General features: G+C 39.8%; 2 protein-coding genes across 10 annotated transcripts in view; one reads left to right on the top strand and one right to left on the bottom strand.

Annotated features, from left to right (window-relative positions):
- Nucleotides 1–16716, top strand: part of LOC309849833 (uncharacterized protein) — a 187337-nt gene that overhangs the window by 16135 nt on the left and 154486 nt on the right. For 4 of the 5 annotated variants that reach the window (XR_014303926.1, XR_014303927.1, XR_014303928.1 and 1 more), the window contains one exon: nucleotides 10488–10559. The exons of the other annotated variant lie outside the window; for it this stretch is intronic. The gene's annotated coding sequence lies outside the window, so the exon portion shown is untranslated. The remainder of the gene's footprint in view (nucleotides 1–10487; nucleotides 10560–16716) is intronic. 5 annotated transcript variants of the gene reach the window in all.
- Nucleotides 1–16716, bottom strand: part of MROH9 (maestro heat like repeat family member 9) — an 84179-nt gene that overhangs the window by 59097 nt on the left and 8366 nt on the right. For 4 of the 5 annotated variants that reach the window (XM_082702678.1, XM_082702680.1, XM_082702681.1 and 1 more), the window contains exons 3-4: nucleotides 13039–13085; nucleotides 1851–1930 (exon numbers count right to left, since the gene is read on the bottom strand). In XM_082702678.1, the coding sequence (XP_082558804.1) occupies nucleotides 1851–1930; nucleotides 13039–13085 (127 nt within the window). Of the gene's footprint in view, nucleotides 1–1845; nucleotides 1932–13038; nucleotides 13086–16716 lie in introns of those variants that run through there. The other variant, XM_082702682.1, reaches the window with a different exon arrangement.

Below are 16716 nucleotides of genomic sequence, written 5' to 3'. Positions count from 1 at the left end.
TGAAACACTTTAAATTAGTGTTATCTGTATTGGGATCAACAAACATTTTCTGGGACGGTCCAGATGACAAGTATATGAGGCTTTGCCGGCCAAATGGCCTCTGTCTGCTCAGGTCTGCCATCATAATGCAAAAGCAGTCATAGGCAATGCAGGAATAAATACATAAATGTGGCTGTATTCCAACAAAACTTTGTTTACCAACCTTGGAATTTGAATTTCACAGAGCATTTGCATGTTGTGAAATATCCTCCTTCTTTTAATCCTCCCCCAACTATTTAAAAATGAAAAATAAAAGGGGGGGTGCCTGGGTGGCTCAGTCTGTTAAACGTCCAGTCTTGATTTTGGTTCAGGTCATGATCTCAAGGTCATGAGACAGAGCCCCATAGAACTCTGCACTGAGTGCGGAGCCCACTTAGGATTCTCTCTCCCTCTCTGTCTTCCCCTCTTCTCCCCCCTCTTACTCCCTTTCTGTCAAAAAAAAAAAAAGTAAAAAACACTCTTATCTCTCAGAATGTACAAAACCAGGAGACTACAAAAACAGATTTAGCCCATAGGCCAAGTTTGTTGACGTCTGTTTTGCATAATGGAATTGTGAAGATAATTTAAATTCATTCATAGCACCAAAAAATATCTGCTATAGCCTAGAGGGTAACAAAAATCAACTAACAGAAAACTAGGAGAAAGTGAACGTAATAGTAAAGTGTGATATAGAATTAATTTTATCCCAGATGTCATACCAAAACGTGAAAGAAAAAATAGCAATGACACTAAAATCAATTCTGAGAAGATAAAAAAGAACAAAGAATTTTAACCCTATAGGAATGTCACGGGACACTTACTAAGTATATGCCAAAACAAAAATCCTCACGGAGGCGCAAAGACCACGAAAAATTTCCCACATGAGAAAATTCATAAATATATAAACATACAGAAAATATTAGGTCTTGCTTTTTTTTAAAAGGAATACAAATTAAAATAATAATGAGGTACAATTTGGGGCCTATTAAATTAGTAAAGTAGAAAAATGTATGAAGAATCTATGTCTTTTGGTGACTCGGCTTTGAAGAAACATTATTGGTGGGATTTTTCTGGACAGCAAACTGACTCCTTACTAAAAGCTCTAAATAGGTTTTCAATCCCATCTGCAATAGTTTGGGATCTTGGGAAACAGATGCCAGAACAGGTTTAGAGGTGCATGAGATTTCAGAGAGAAGGAGGGAAGGAAGGAAGTAGGGTTAGAAAGTGCATAGACGATAGCATGTTCTAAGAAGGGTTCAGCCGGGTCGATGCGTTTCCTAGACTCCAAGTCACCCATTGGAGCTGACTGTCCTACCAGGCTGCCTGGATGGTCAGGGAGCAGCTAGGGCTGTCCACCAATTAGGATTCCCAGCAGCAGGTCATTTTCGTGGTTGCCTGTCATCTAAATCGGTAACCTCACCCTCTCAATGCTATTTCAAAAAAACATTTCAGAGGAGATACGATCTTTGATGTACAAAGATGATTAATCATACTATTGGCAAAATAAAATATAATTTAAAAATTTCAAAATTGGGGAATCTTATACTGCCATTAAAATGAAATTATGAGCATGTAGGGAAAAAACTCAAGACATAATGCCAAAGGGAAGAATATTACAGAAAATCCGATTGGCTTATAATAATTAGACTACCTGCTGATCCATACAGCACTGAAGAAGTGGGGAAGATTGTGAGAAAGAAAGAAACAGTAGCTGCTGAGCTGGGATGGAGGTATTTGGAGCCGTTTTCTGTTTATCACAACTGTGATTTCTCTCTATTGCATTTTGAAGATGTTCAGTCAGTGAAATGGGGGAGTATCAGAGCTTACCGTACCTGGAGTTCATAGCAAGGATCATGGCTTGGTCACCGAACAGGCCTGAGTACGCGTCCCATAGGCAGGCAGCTACATTCTCCTGGAAGTATCAGGAAAAAGGAAAGAATCAGTGTTAGCAGGCCTGCGAGGCATCACACGGAGTTCTCCCCTTCCCAGAGACTGGGCTGGAACACGGGTCCAAGAGTTCACAGCATTGAAAACAAACTCATTTAAATCCATGATAGCATCTTGGCCTGAATGGTGGCCTTTTACCACCAACCACTGTGTTTCTATAATAAACACTTCCGGACAAAATTTTGTCAGCCGTGTTCATTACCAGGAGCTCCTCTGCCCACCACCATCACTGTTACGTGCAATCCACTCAGTGGGGAGTCTCTTGATAGAAAATGCCCACAGGACGATTTAGGTCAGGCCTTACCGAAGAACATCTCATGCGATAGAAGGGGAACCACGTCGAGATCAGTGCACAGCTCTTTAAACTCACCAGTGACAATCAGTGAGGTTCCATTAAGACATCTCGATTCTTGATTGAAGGCACTGGAGAAAGCCTAGGAGAAGAGCTTCTCTTCCCTTGCGTGCATCCGTCTCGTTTACACAAGCCTCTGTTGCAATGTCACCTCCTTGCCTCAGACCCAGTAGTACTGTTTATGGAAAATCCCAGTCTATATTTTTGAAATAACTCAAAGTTCCTTTTTAGGTCCTGCCGTATAATAATGCTATTTCTAAGGGCACGTATGCCTTCTAACACATGTGTGATTGCCCACCACCGATTACCTATCACCCTAACGAAAGCCCTTTTCTGTCTGTTCAGTGCCTCTCCCCTGACTCCAGTATGGAATGCCCTTGGGGATCTACGTCCTGTCTTCTGTGGGGTGCGAGAGGTATTCTCATGGATAGGGCTACCTGCCTGTCTATTCAGTCCATATGGTGGACTGCATGTTTGTGCTCCCTCCAAAACTGTACGTTGAAGCCCTAATCCCCAATGCGATGGTATTTGGAGATGGGCCTCTGGGAAATAATGAGGTTGAGGTGAGGTGACGAGAGCCGAACCCCAAGATGGAGCTCATGCCCTTATAAGACAGATGCAAGAGAGCTCGCCTGCTCTCTCTTTCTGCCACGTGAGGATGCAAGGAGGAGAGGGACCACCATCTGAAAACCAGGAAGAGCAACCTGCCCAGACACTGAGTCTTGGCCTGATCTGTGCTCGGATCTGGCCTTCTTAGCTTCTAGAAGTGTGAGAAATCTCCACTGTTTAAGCCACCCAGTCCCCTGAACTGACTAGGACAGTAAGAGAAACTTCCTGTTTGGGATCTGAACTAAAAACTGGCATGTCCCCAGAAGACACAAGTACGCCGTCATGACCATCCCCGGGAAGAGCACACAGAACATTTCCTAACTCCTCCCTCTCTGGGCTGGGCTCAGACAACCGTGCGAGAGTTATTCTGCTTTCTTTAAAATATATTTTTAAAGAAGATTTATTTGTTTATTTGAGAAAGAGAGTGCATGAGCAGGGGGAGGGGCAGAGGGAGAGAGAGAGAGAGAGAATCTCAAGCAGACTCCCTCCTGAGCGTAGAGCCCCACACAGGGCTCAATCTCATGACCCCAAGATCACTACTTGGGCTAAACACTCAACTGACTGAGCCACCTAAGTGCCGCATTCTCTACAATATTTATATCCATATCCACCATTGATTCCTAACAACAGCAAACATGACCCTACTCAATCTTAAGAGAGTAATTCTTTGCTATGTTGCTTATTATCATATTGCCTGTTATCATTATTTAGAGAACTCATAAAACCATTTATATATGCCTCTAGAGAATGAATAAGTCTGTATTCAAGACCAGCCACTTAAAACAAAACCAAACCAGGGCTTCCATGATTGTGATGTACAGCCAGGATTGAGCAGCACTTTTTTTTTTTTTTAAGATTTTATTTATTTGTTTGCAGACAGAGATCACAAGTAGTCAGAGAGGCAGGGAGAGAGAGAGGGGGAGAGGGAAGCAGGCCCCCTGCTGAGCAGAGAGCCCGATGTGATGCTCCATCCCAGGACCCTGGGATCATGATCAAGGCAGAGGCTTTAACCCACTGAGCCACCCAGGCACCCCAAGAAGCACTTTTCAAGTGAACTATTTCCTCTTAATCCTGGAGCTTGCTTCTCCATCACAAATTGCCAGCTAGTTGATCTATAACAACATGAACCTTGGCTTCCCATCCACTAGCTAGCGTCTCTTTTTCTCATGGAGCCAAATTTGTGACTACGACTCCATCACCAGGTTATCCTTCTTCTCGTATTACTTTGGCATCACATTTTTGTTGAATAACTGGTTGACAGCATGTCCCCTCCTGGTTGTGGACATGCTTTTGCCTGCACCATAGGTACCACCAATGTTAACGTAATGCCAGAAGCCAGTGCGCACATTGGCAAGTGATAAGGATTGTCTAACATCTATCAACTGGTTCTGTAGTGATGTCAATCTAGTACGTTAAAGGAATTGTCCAGGAATTTCACCTGCTTTCCCCAGTTAGTTTTTTCTTATTGTTTAGGCTCTAGAACATGCTCAACAGTGTTCCCAGAAATTTTCAGTACCTCCTCTGGGGAATCACGGTTATCACTCTGGCTTTAATGTCTATTATAGGGATAAATTCTCTTTCGTCTCATTTTCAATTACTCCTTAATCACCATGGCTCTCCATTGGAAACCCACAGTAAATGATGAAATGGTCACAATCCTGGAAACCTGTACTTTGGAATATATTTCATAACACTAGGTCATAGGACCAGGCTGGTGCGCCTTAAGCTTCCATATTTATTATTTTGGCTTTCTTCTTTTAACTGACCATCTGCTTTTTATATATATCTTATATCATTGACATTTTTGTTCATTATCTATTGTCATTCTTGGCCAGAGAAATTGGAGTCATGCCAATTTGACTAGTTCCTTAAACCTCAGATGTTTCAAATCACATACCTTATGAGTTTCTGATGCCACCTAAGCCTGGGGGGAAATGGTATTACCATAATAATCATTATTCTGAGGGAATCTGAACTCCCCTGTAGTAATTCTCAAACAATCCCAGGAATGTTCAAAGGGAACCATAGACATGGTCCTCTCCACTATGATGTGAATTCGCACTTTTTCCTTCATCTCTAGCTCACTAGAATCCTCTCTTCTTTGACAATAGCAAAATACCAGAATTCAGGGAGATATAGAATCTGAATTGAGGTCACAAATATCTAATGCCTTTATGTCTTTGGCTTCCTATCTCTGGTGGTGCCTTACCAAAGGTGTTTCACTGGTGTTCTCAGATCCCTCCAACCGTGGCAAGGCCAGATACTGAGAGATCTGAAGGCTACACCCAGGATTATTAGTTCCTTCCTGACTCCCAAAGCCAGGTAAATTATTTTCCCCTACTGCAGAAGCCACCAGAACCGGCATAACTACACTGTACGCTCTCAGTATTGTGGTTCTTTTAGTTTTCACTTGTTTATGACTTACACTCCTAGGAAGATTGGTAAGAGAAATCCTTGAAAGAGAGTTTACTGGGCTCAATATAGAACTGACTCAATCTTTCTACATGGGTCATTTTCTTTAAACTAGTTTTGTGCCTCAGCTCTCTTAGGAAGCTTTCTCCCAGGAAGAAGAAAGGCGCCTACAAAACCAATTCTCCAGACATTTTAGGATCTTTTGATAAACATGGTCTAGGCTCACGATGGGACCCCAAATACACACTTCCCTCATCAGAAAGTCTTTGCCATTCTTATAAATCTTCCTTCCCAGCCAAGAATCTTGTTATGGAAAGATGGGGGACTAAATACTTCTTTAATATCTGTCCAAGGCTGAATTCCCAGGACACAGGCATTTTCAATTAACCATCAGATTTTTTTTTCTTTTTAGTGTTTATTACATTAAACAATGGGGCTAGGAAGAAAACAGATAGTTTTGGCTTTACTCTTATGGGAAAGCAAACTTAAAGCAAATAACAGAAATTGTGGTGTTTTAAAAGAGGAATTATAGGAATTACTAAGGGAAGCTACCTAGTAAAGGATATCCAGGAAATTTTGCCTTTAAAAGTTTTACTTTCAACCTAGAGATTATGGTGGTGGAGGGAATGGAGAAAGAGTGTTTTGAACAGCAGAACACTATGTGCTAAGGACTTGAGTGGAAAAGGGTTTGCTGCATTAGAGAAGTGGTTCTCAACCCTGGCTGAGAAAACCCAGATGCCTAGAACTCAGTCCATGCAAGTGAATCAAAATCTCTGAAGGTATGGCGCTAGCAATAGTGTTTTTGTTTTTTTTTTTTTAAGCTCCACATGTAATTCTAATATAAGCCAGAGCTGAGAACAATTGCATTAGAGAACATGTAAGAAAGCCACGTGGCCAGAGCAAAGAGAGTAAGAAGAGTCATAAGTAATGGGGCCAGAGAGGCCAAATCAGGACAAGTCCTTTTGTGAAATCTAAAGATGTACTACTCATCTCTAAGAACAATGGGGAATTATTTAATCAAAGGGAGGTCAAGATCACAGTGCTGCTTTGTAGACTACTTTGGACAAGGCAAAACTTTAGATGTGGAGCATGAAAGCCATTGGAGACTTGGATGGGAAGCGTTCGGGACAGGGTTGCTGCAGATGCCCCGACTCGTGGGTTCGCTTTGCTGATGCATGAGGTTTGGGTGTCACAGGGATCTGGGTTCCTCGGCTATCTTCAGACACAAATGAATCTATACACAAATGAACAAAGAAAAAGGCGCTACTAGCCAAATGTTACTTTTCCTTCCTATAAGACCAGAGTCATGGGACTCTCAAAAAAGCAAGATTGTATTATTGTGGCAAAGCCACTTGATTTCCATCCAAAACCATGTGTACTTGGTACAGTGCCTGCCTTGTGATGGATTCTGGTTTAAAATATTAATACTCATTGAAGAGACCTTGACATGGCATGCCTAGAGACTTTGCACCTTTCTTTTTATCATTTTTCTCAGGTGGACTTTTGCCTCCTGTGCTTTCTTTGATTCTTCTACCCCAAATGGAGCAGTGAGCATTTCTGATGAATGGCCTTGTTGATAGCACTAGGGTAAGCCTCCTGAGGTAACTCAAAAGTTACAGCATGACTGTAAAAGCAGAGGACCTCTATAGACAGAGAGACCCAAATTTCCATGACCTTCAAAATGAGGAGGATTTCCACTTTCTTTGCCTGGGGCCAGCAAAAAGAGGAACTTCATTTTTAAGCTCAAGTATACACAGATACCATAACCAGTTAGTGTTTCTGATATCAATCCCCAGTAGTATCTATGTGGTACTGGTTAGTCAAAGGGTTGTTTCAGGCCCAAGTCTCAATGGGGTTTCATTCACGCATTCTAAAACTTGCTGGTAGTGGCCTGTTACGGAGCCCTATGTTCACACATATCTGTTTCAATATCTGATCCAATTCTGCTGATAAAATTTACTGCTTTCGGGCGCCTGGGTGGCTCAGTGGTTTAAGCCTCTGCCTTCAGCTCAGGTCATGATCTCAGGGTCCTGGGATCGAGCCCCACATCAGGCTCTCTGCTCAGCGGGGAGCCTGCTTCCCCCTCTCTCTCTCTGCCTGCCTCTCTGCCTACTTGTGATCTCTGTCAAATAAATAAATAAAATCTTAAAAAAAAAATTTACTGCTTTCATTCCTTCTGATCTCTTTAAACCATCAGAACTTTAATAGATAGTGTTCTTAGTATGTAATATAAAAAAAGAAACCGAGTTACATCATGAAAACCATCGTGTTCACATCAACTCCAACTGTTCAAGAGGGTGAGGATCTCTAATTATTCTCATTTTCTGAAGGCTCCTTGTGACTCCTTTCTATAACACCTTCCTAGTTCATACTTCGGTTAGACTCCTGGGTTGGGTCGTTAAGGATTATCATCATAATATAAATATTATTCACAAGTTTCCTATGAAATTCATTGAAGCAGAAAATTTTAACTCCAAATAATTTATAACATTTAGCCAGCTAGTAATTGCAGACACATGTTAGAAAGGGTGCGGATCTGGCACTTGTTTTGGAACAATTTTAAGTCAGCTTTCCCCAGTCTATCAATGACTTTAATTTGCCACCTCTTATGCCTTTTTTTTTATCCACTTTGATTATGCTAATTTTATCTGTGAACACTAATACTTCCAGGTAGATAGATCATCTTACCAAACTGCTTCTGTATTCAGTATGTAAAGTTTCCTCTTTAAACTAATAAATCTTCAGTGGACAGAAAAAGTGTTATTATCCTCATCAGTCAACATTATCTGGTCAAGTTGGAAGTGGTAATACTGACTTAGCAAACCTAACCCATGGAGAGCCACAAATATTCCAACAAGTAGTCCAGTGACACCTGAAAAGTTAGTGTGTGTTGGTTCAGTGATTATATTCATATTTACATTAATTAATATTAACAGTTTTTAAGCTTCCAGATTTCTTTTTACTGTTACTAGGGACAGGCATTTAAAAATAGCAGTTGGAATGAAGCACAAACCTACGTTTCAATTATATGAACACCCAAGGCATTAATCTCTTCTCAAACAGTCCTAGAGCATTATTGAAATTGTCTCATCCCATATATGGAATGGAATATTATGCCTCCATCAGAAAGGATGAATACCTGACTTCTGCATCAATATGAATGGGACCGGAAGAGATTATGCTGAGTGAAATAAGTCAAGCGGAGAGAGTCAATCATCATATGGTTTCAACTTCCTTGTGGAGCATAAGGAATAACATGGAGAACATTGGGAGAAGGAGAGGAGAAGTGAGTTGGGGGAAATTGGAGGGGGAGATGAACCAAGAGAGACTGTGGACTCAGAAACAAACTGAGGGTTTTGGAGGCAGGGGATTGGGTGAGCCTGGTGATGGGTATTAAGGAGGGCACGGATTGCATGGAGCACTGGGTGTGGTGCATAAACAATGAATCCTGGAACACTGAAAAAATAAATTTTAAAAAGGAACAGCACAAATATGCAAAGAAAAAAAATTGTCTCATCAGTTAACATTTTTTTGTAAAGATTTTATTTATTTATTTGACAGAGATCACAAGTAGGCAGAGAGAGAGGAGGAAGCAGGCTCACCGCTGAGCAGAGAGCCAGATGTGGGGCTTAATCCCAGGATCCTGGGATCATGTCCCGAGCGGAAGGCAGAGTCTTTAACCCACTGAGCCACCCAGGCGCCCCATCAGTTAACATTTTAATGTGTCAGTTCACTAATACACACACCTCAATCCTTTCATATGGAGAAAAACTTTGTTCTGTCCTGAGTTGATTCTTCAGTATGTTTTCATGTGTAACAGATAGTGGGGAGTCCAAAAATCCTAAAGCCATGAGATCTTGGGATGTCTTAAAATGTTACAAACCAGTGCCTCACTAATAGAAGTCCCAGAGGGAAAGGATGCAGAGAACAGAAGAAAGACATTGTTCAATCAATAATTCAAGATAATTCTTTGGAGATAAGTGGCTGGAGTTTTTAGATTGAAACTTGACTCTGTGTTTGTATATTTGAGTAAAAAATACAACCAGACAGGTATTTATCATATAACCACCACACAAGGAAATTTCTTTAGGTTCCCAGGGATAGAAATTGTGCAGGTGACATTGTTTTGCAACAATGCGATGGGATTATGTGTTAAATATAAGAGTGGGACAATGGATAGTCATATTTAAAAACACAAATTTGTGTATTTACCTCATGCCTACACAAAAATAAATCAAAATGGATGATGGATCTAAATGTAAGAGACAAAACTATAAAACTTTAGAAGAAGAGATAGGATAACATTTTTGTCATATTTAGTTTCGACAGTTTTCTTTGATATGTCTGCAGAGCACAGTGAGAAGATTTGCAAATTATAGATTGACACGCAATAACAATAAGGCCTATAATATATTCCTAAAAAATGATCAAGAAATGTACAAGTTGTACATGAAGAAAAAGACTTCACTGAAGATTCAAGTAAGTGGAAAGAAAAATACATGTGCCAGATGCCAAGACAATAATTTAAAGAAGTGACTTCTCTATAGATTAATATACAAATTTTAGTGTAATTTTAATTAAGATGCCAAAAAAAAATCTGGGAGAAATTTGAGTATATTCCAAAGTTCATCTGGAAGTATAAATGAGTAAAAATTGCTGGTATATTTTTGAGAAAGAGAAATAATGGGATAGATTTGTCTAATTAGATTCAGAGAGATTTCATTTTATATATTTGAGCTTTTTATAGTCGTTCTGAAGGGTGATGGCTGCTTTACTGCTGATGTGCTGTGATGACGTGGCATATCCCTGTGGAAGCCATGGATTCTGCTGCGATGGTTGCTGCTATTTGTCAAAGGCATTGGTGTTGCCGCTAGTGCAGGCTGATGATGTCCCATGGCCGCTGACGGCCATTATCCAGAGAACAGGGGTCATGCAAAAGTTGGTCTGGCTTTATAACAAGGGCCACAGGCAACCTCATTCATTCTCACCATTTCCAGCCGCTTGTTGGCTTTTCTCTCTCGCAGCAGCCCCATCACCCGAGGACTCAGCAGCTGCCTCAGCGAGAACCTCTCCTTCCCTCGTCCCCCAGCCCCTTGTTCTTGAATCGCCACTGGATCATCTTCACTTGAGATGTTCTCTTTTCTTGCAGGCTCTTTCGTTCTGTTGGTTCTGCCTCAATGGGAGGGGTCCTGACATCCTTGAATCCTAGCAGGAACTCAGTGTAGGCTCCCACCTGACATCTGCATCAAACAAGTTTATGTTTTGTATCCCAAGAGCCATCTGACCATCTTTCTCTCTTTTTTTTTCTACATTCGACTATTTTCAACCCAAGTCTATGTCATTCTCTTGAATATAATTTGGTTTCTGGACTTGATATTTCCCAGAGCTAAAAGAAATATAAACCCAGCTTCTGAAAAACAAGTTAAAACCTGAAATTTGCAGTGTGGTTTTAACCTTATTAGGACCATGCTCTTAAATCTGCAGGCTCAGCAGCTGCCTAATTTCTATTGTGGTTCCAGGGACAAATCTGTGGGTCTATTATACTACTTGAAATATCACAAGTTAACTCTTCAGGCTTACTAACTTTTCTGTACACTTCGTATTTTCAATAAAACTCTTCATCCTGTTGGCAATGATCGTATTGAACTACTCTATTTCTCTGATAGTGTGTCTATCCTAGCGGATCAACATTTCACATGGTCATCCCTCACTGAGGGGAAACCTCCACTTTGTAATCCTCAGTAGCAAAAGAAAAAAAAAAAAACTTCAAATTTACATAGGAAGACATCTTGCTCTACACTAATTTATTAATTAGGGTCTCTTCTCCCCACCAGGAAATAAAGGGGATTGTAGGTGGCTTAGAGATAAAGAAAAAAAAATCCAATGATATAAAAATGAATAAAAGCTAAGAGAAGATAAAGGAAAAATTAGTATAAAATTGAGGCTGAGAGAGAGAGAGATAGTTAAGAGCCCCTTTATAAGAGCAAGAGATAGATTATACGCTTAAGGACAAATACATTGTTAGACCAAATGATGAAACTTAGATTACCTATACAAGTGTCTCTTTGAATAAATTTTAAAGTATGACTTCCCATTTATTTAAGGATTTTTTTTAAGATTTTATTTATTTATTTGACAGAGAGAAATCACAAGTAGATGGAGAGGCAGGCAGAGAGAGAGAGAGAGAGGGAAGCAGGCTCCCTGCTGAGCAGAGAGCCCGATGCGGGACTCGATCCCAGGACCCTGAGATCATGACCTGAGCCGAAGGCAGCGGCTGAACCCACTGAGCCACCCAGGCGCCCTATTTAAGGATTTTTAAAAGTAATATATGCACATGTACAGTATAGATGGGTAAACAGGAGGCAAAATCTCCAAGTTTTGCCCCAGCTCCCTTACCCTAGTTCCCAGCCCCAGAATTCTTACTGGTGTCCTGGACATCATTCCAGTGATGGAATATGCAGATAATTTACCTCTGGGTATTTCCCCCAAAACATATATTTCTGGTGCAATCATGTGAAAAACATCAGATAAATGCAAATTGGAGGATATTTTACAAAATAGCTAACCAGTGCTCTTCAAAACTGTCAAGGTCATCATGAGGGAAAGACAGCAAAACAGTTATAGATTAGGGGACGCTAGGACACCTGATGGCCGAATGCAGTGTGGGATCCTGCCTTGGATTCTGGAACAGGAGAAATGGGCGAAATCCAAATAAAATCTATAGTTTAGTGACTACAATTGTACTACTACTAATTTCTGAGTTTTGACAAATGTGCCATGGTTCTGTTTTTCCTGTAAGTGCTATCACTGTGCTCTCTCCTTCTCTTCTCTGCCAACCCTCTACCCTTGATTCCCTCCTAGAAAGTGGTCTCCCTTACCGGCATCTAAATCCAATTCAATGAATTTTCCATCTCCTTTGGTTATTTGAAAAGCATTACAATATTATTAATACTGAATCCTGTTTATTTAAAATCTTCAACTTGATAATTTATTCAAAGGTCCTCCTTGATCCTCAAGGCAGGAAAGATTCTTGGTTGAAGGGGAGACACAGTATAGCTTGGTACTTAGACTGGCCTCCTGGGAACCCAACTCCACAAGTTCATAACCTAGCTTTGCCACTTGGTAGCTATATGGCCACGGGCAGGTCACTTCCTGCCCTCAGTTTCTTGAATTGCCAAGTGATGATAACAGTAGCATTTGCCAAAGAAAGGCTGTTGCAAGGATTAAATGAGTTATTTACTTAAAACGCTCAGAGCATGCCAAAAATGTTATAAACACTTTGTAAGTGTTAGTCTCACTATAATTGGAGTGGGGAAGGGGATCCCTCTCTCTGAGCTGCCTTCATCTTCTGACCCAGATTGGTAAGAAGGGTTTCCACAGTGATGATGGAAGGAAGGATATGAGGCTGTTAAACCAGATTGGTTAGGAGACGCGGGGGGTGAGTCAAACGTTCACCATTTCAATCAATGTTGAAGGTCATTTCCAGGGGTACATGAGGGTGAGCAGAAACACGATTCTATAAGGAAGAAAAAACTAAAAACAGTTTTCAACTAAGCTGCCTCTTTTCCTTGCCTCAAGCACAGGTATTTTAAATTCTAATTATGATATCCCTATAATAGACACCGCAAACAAGTTGTTTTTTTTTTTTTTTTAACCCAAGAGATTTCAGTTACAATCACATCTTACAGAATATCACTCACCATGTGATGCCATTTCACGCTGGACTGCAGAATCTGGAGACTGGTTACTAGTCAGAGAGAAGAAGGAGACTAGTTAAAAGGAAATCAACTTGATCTCTTGTCACCTTAGTGGGGCAGATCTCCAAATTTGAAGTTAGTATGACCTTGATGGCCAAGGCCAAGAAGAACAACATATGCACACACACACTCACACACACGCACGCTAAAACTTCAGATAAATTCATGATGCATGTTATGGAACAACCCTGAGCAAAAAGATTAGGAAACAGAACACAGAATCATGTTAAGAGAATAACAAAATTTAACGAAGGGGTGGTTCAGTAAAAGAGAATCTATAACACAATTATTAACATTCATGGCTTTAAAAGGAAGAAGATTTGCATGATAACTTTTGTGGAGGTAAAAAAATCTGATAAAATTTTATGTCTACTCTTTTTTTCTTAAGTGGGCTCCTGCCTTGTGTGGAACCCAAAGTAGGACTTGATCTCAAAACACTGAAATCATGACCTGAAGCTGAAATCAAGAGTTGGACACATCCAAATGAGCCATCCAGACATCCCAAGTCTATTCTTGATAACAATTCTTAGTAGACTAAATATGCGATTAATTTCTCTCTTTTTTAACATTTTTATTTATTTATTTGACAGACGGAGATCCTAAGCAGGCAGAAAAGCAGGCAGAGAGAGGAAGAAGGCTCCCTGCCAAGCAGAAAGCCTGACGTGGGGCTCAATCCCAGGACCCTGAGATCATGACCTGAGTAGAAGGCAGAGGCTTTAACCCACTGAGCCACCCAGGTGCCTTGTGATTAATTTCTTAATGTGATATATAACCACAAAAGCTATGACCAATGTAATAAGGAAATAAGTAGAAGCATTCTCACTGAAGTCAAGAATGAAACAAAGATTTCTGCCACTATCTGGCATTTCTGGATATAGCATCCAGTATTTTTAGAAAATAGAAATAATATACTAAACTTGTAAGGGAAAAAATTGTATTATTTTTGAATTATTTACTTCATGGGAAAGAATGTGAGTGCTTTTTAAATTTCTCTGTTATCAGAATGATTATATATATATTTTAAAGATTTTATTTATTTATTTGACAGACAGAGATCACAAGAGGCAGAGAGGCAGGCAGAGAAAGAGAGGAGGAAGCAGGCTCCCCGCCGAGCAGAGAGCCCGATGTGGGGCTCTATCCCAGGACCCTGGGATCATGACCTGAGCTGAAGGCTGAGGCTTTAACCCACTGAGCCACCCAGGTGCCCCCAGAATGATTATATTGAAGTTATTAGTTACTATGGTGTCTGGTAAAATCCTTTTATACAAATTTTAGGACATGGGATGCTTTTGTTTGTTTGTTTGAGGAGATAGCCCTTTGATAATCACTTGTATTTCTTCCTCTTTAATTGCTCTGTCTAGATTTTCTAGGTCTTCTGAAGTTCTTTAAAATTTTTTTTTGAATAGCTTTAGATTTACAGAAAATTTGCAAAACTAGTACAGAGATCTCATATACCCTTCACACAATTTCCCCTAATGTTAACATCTTACATGATTTGGTGTATTTGTCAAAACTAAAAAATATTAGTACAATTATATTCACTGAATTACAGACTTGATTTGGATCTCACCCATTTCTTGTGTTCCAAGGTCCAATCCAGGATCTCACACTGCATTCAGCCATCAGGTCTCCTAGTTTCCCCTAATCTCTAAGTGTTTCACCATCTTCCCTTGTTCATGACCTTGACAGTTTTTCAGAGAATACTGGTCAGGCATTTTGTAGACTATCCCTTGATTTGCATTTATCTGGTGTTTTCCCCATGATGACTGGGAATATAGGTTTTTAGAAAGAATGTAATAGAAGTGAAGTGTCCTTTTATTAGTCTCATTATTGCCTCTTATCAAGTTCAGAAATTCAGCTTTGTCTTTATGGATGCTTTCTTTCCTACTGCCTTCCTTGAATTCATTTTTTGTTTATTTTTTTCTAAATTCCTATTCTGGATATTTGATTAAATGTTTTCATTCTTTCTGGTAGTTTAAATACTTAAGTTTATGGGTCTCTTTTTTAATTAACATATAATGTATTATTTGTTTCAAGGATATAGGTCTGTGATTTATCACTCTTATACAATCATAGCACTCACCATAGCACACACCCTCCCCAGTGTCCATCACACAGCCACCCCATCCCTCCGCTCCAGCAACCCTCAGTTTGTTTCTTGAGATTAAGGGTCTCTTATGGTTTTTGTCCCTCTCTGGTTTCATTTTGTTTCATTTTCCCCTCACTTGCCCTATGATCCTCTGTCTTGTTTGTCAAATTCCTCAAATCAGTGAGATCATATGATAATTGTCTTTCTCTGATGGATTTATTTTGTTTAGCATAATACCATCTACTTCCATCCACTTCATCACAAATAGCAAGATTTCATTTTTTGATGGCTCCATTACATTCCATTGTAAAAAAAATATATATGTATATATAAAAATATATATATATATACAATACAATGTGTATATGTATATACATATATAAAAATATAAATATAAATATTGTACATATACAATACAATGTGTATATGTATACACATATATAAAAAATATATATATATATATAAATATATAGAGCCTATATAAAATATATAGGCTCTTTCCATAGTTTGGTTATTATGGACATTGCTGCTATAAACATTTGGGTGCACGTGCCCCTTCAGATCACTATATTTTTATATTTAGGGTAAATACCCGGCAGTGAGATTTCTGGGTTGAAGGGTAGCTCTATTTTGAACTTTTTGAGGAAACTCCATGCTGTTTTCCAGAATGGCTCTACCAGCTTGCATTCCAGCCAACAGCATAGGAAGGAGGGTTCCCCTTTCTCCACATCCTCTCCAACATCTGTTCCTGATTTGTTAATTTTAGCCATTCTGACAGGTGTGAGGTGGTATCTCATTGTGATTTTGATTTGTATTTCCCTGTTGCCAAGTGATGTTGAGCACTTTTTCATGTGTCTGTTGGTCATTTGGATGTCTTCTTTGCAGAAATGTTTGTTCATGTCTTCTGCCCATTTCTCGATTGGATTATTTATTCTTTGGGTGTTGAGTTTGATAAGTTCTTTATAGAGTTTGGATACTAGCCCTTTATCTGATATGTCACTTGCAAATATCTTCTCCCAGTCTTTCGGTTGTCTTTTTGGTTTTGTGGACCGTTTTCTTTGCTGTGCAAAAGCTTTTGAACTTTTGATGAAGTCCCAAAAGTTTATTTTTGCCCTTCCTTTCATTGCCTTTGGGGATGTTTCTAGGAAGAAGTTGCTGCGGCTGAGGTCGAAGAGTTTGCTGCCTGTGTTCTCCTCAAGGGTTTTGATGGATTCCTGTCTCACATTGAGGTCTTTCATCCATTTTGAGTCTATTTTTGTGTGTGGTGTAAAGAGATGGTCCATTTCATTCTTCTGCATGTCGTTGTCCAATTTTCCCAACACCATTTGTTTAAGAGACTGTCTTTTTTCCATTGGACATTGTTTCCTGTTTTGTTGAAGATTAGTTGACCATAGAGTCGAGGGCCCATTTCTGGGCTCTCTATTCTGTTCCACTGATCCATGTGTCTGTCTTTGTGCCAGTACCATACTGTCTTGATCACTACAGCTTTGTAATAGAGCTTGAAGTCTAGAATTGTGATGCCACCAGCTTTG

The sequence above is a fragment of the Mustela nivalis genome (assembly GCF_964662115.1).
Source record: "Mustela nivalis genome assembly, chromosome: 16".
Lineage (NCBI taxonomy): Eukaryota > Metazoa > Chordata > Mammalia > Carnivora > Mustelidae > Mustela > Mustela nivalis.
Note: the sequence above shows the minus strand (reverse complement) of the source record. Positions and strands in the feature narration are given on the sequence as shown.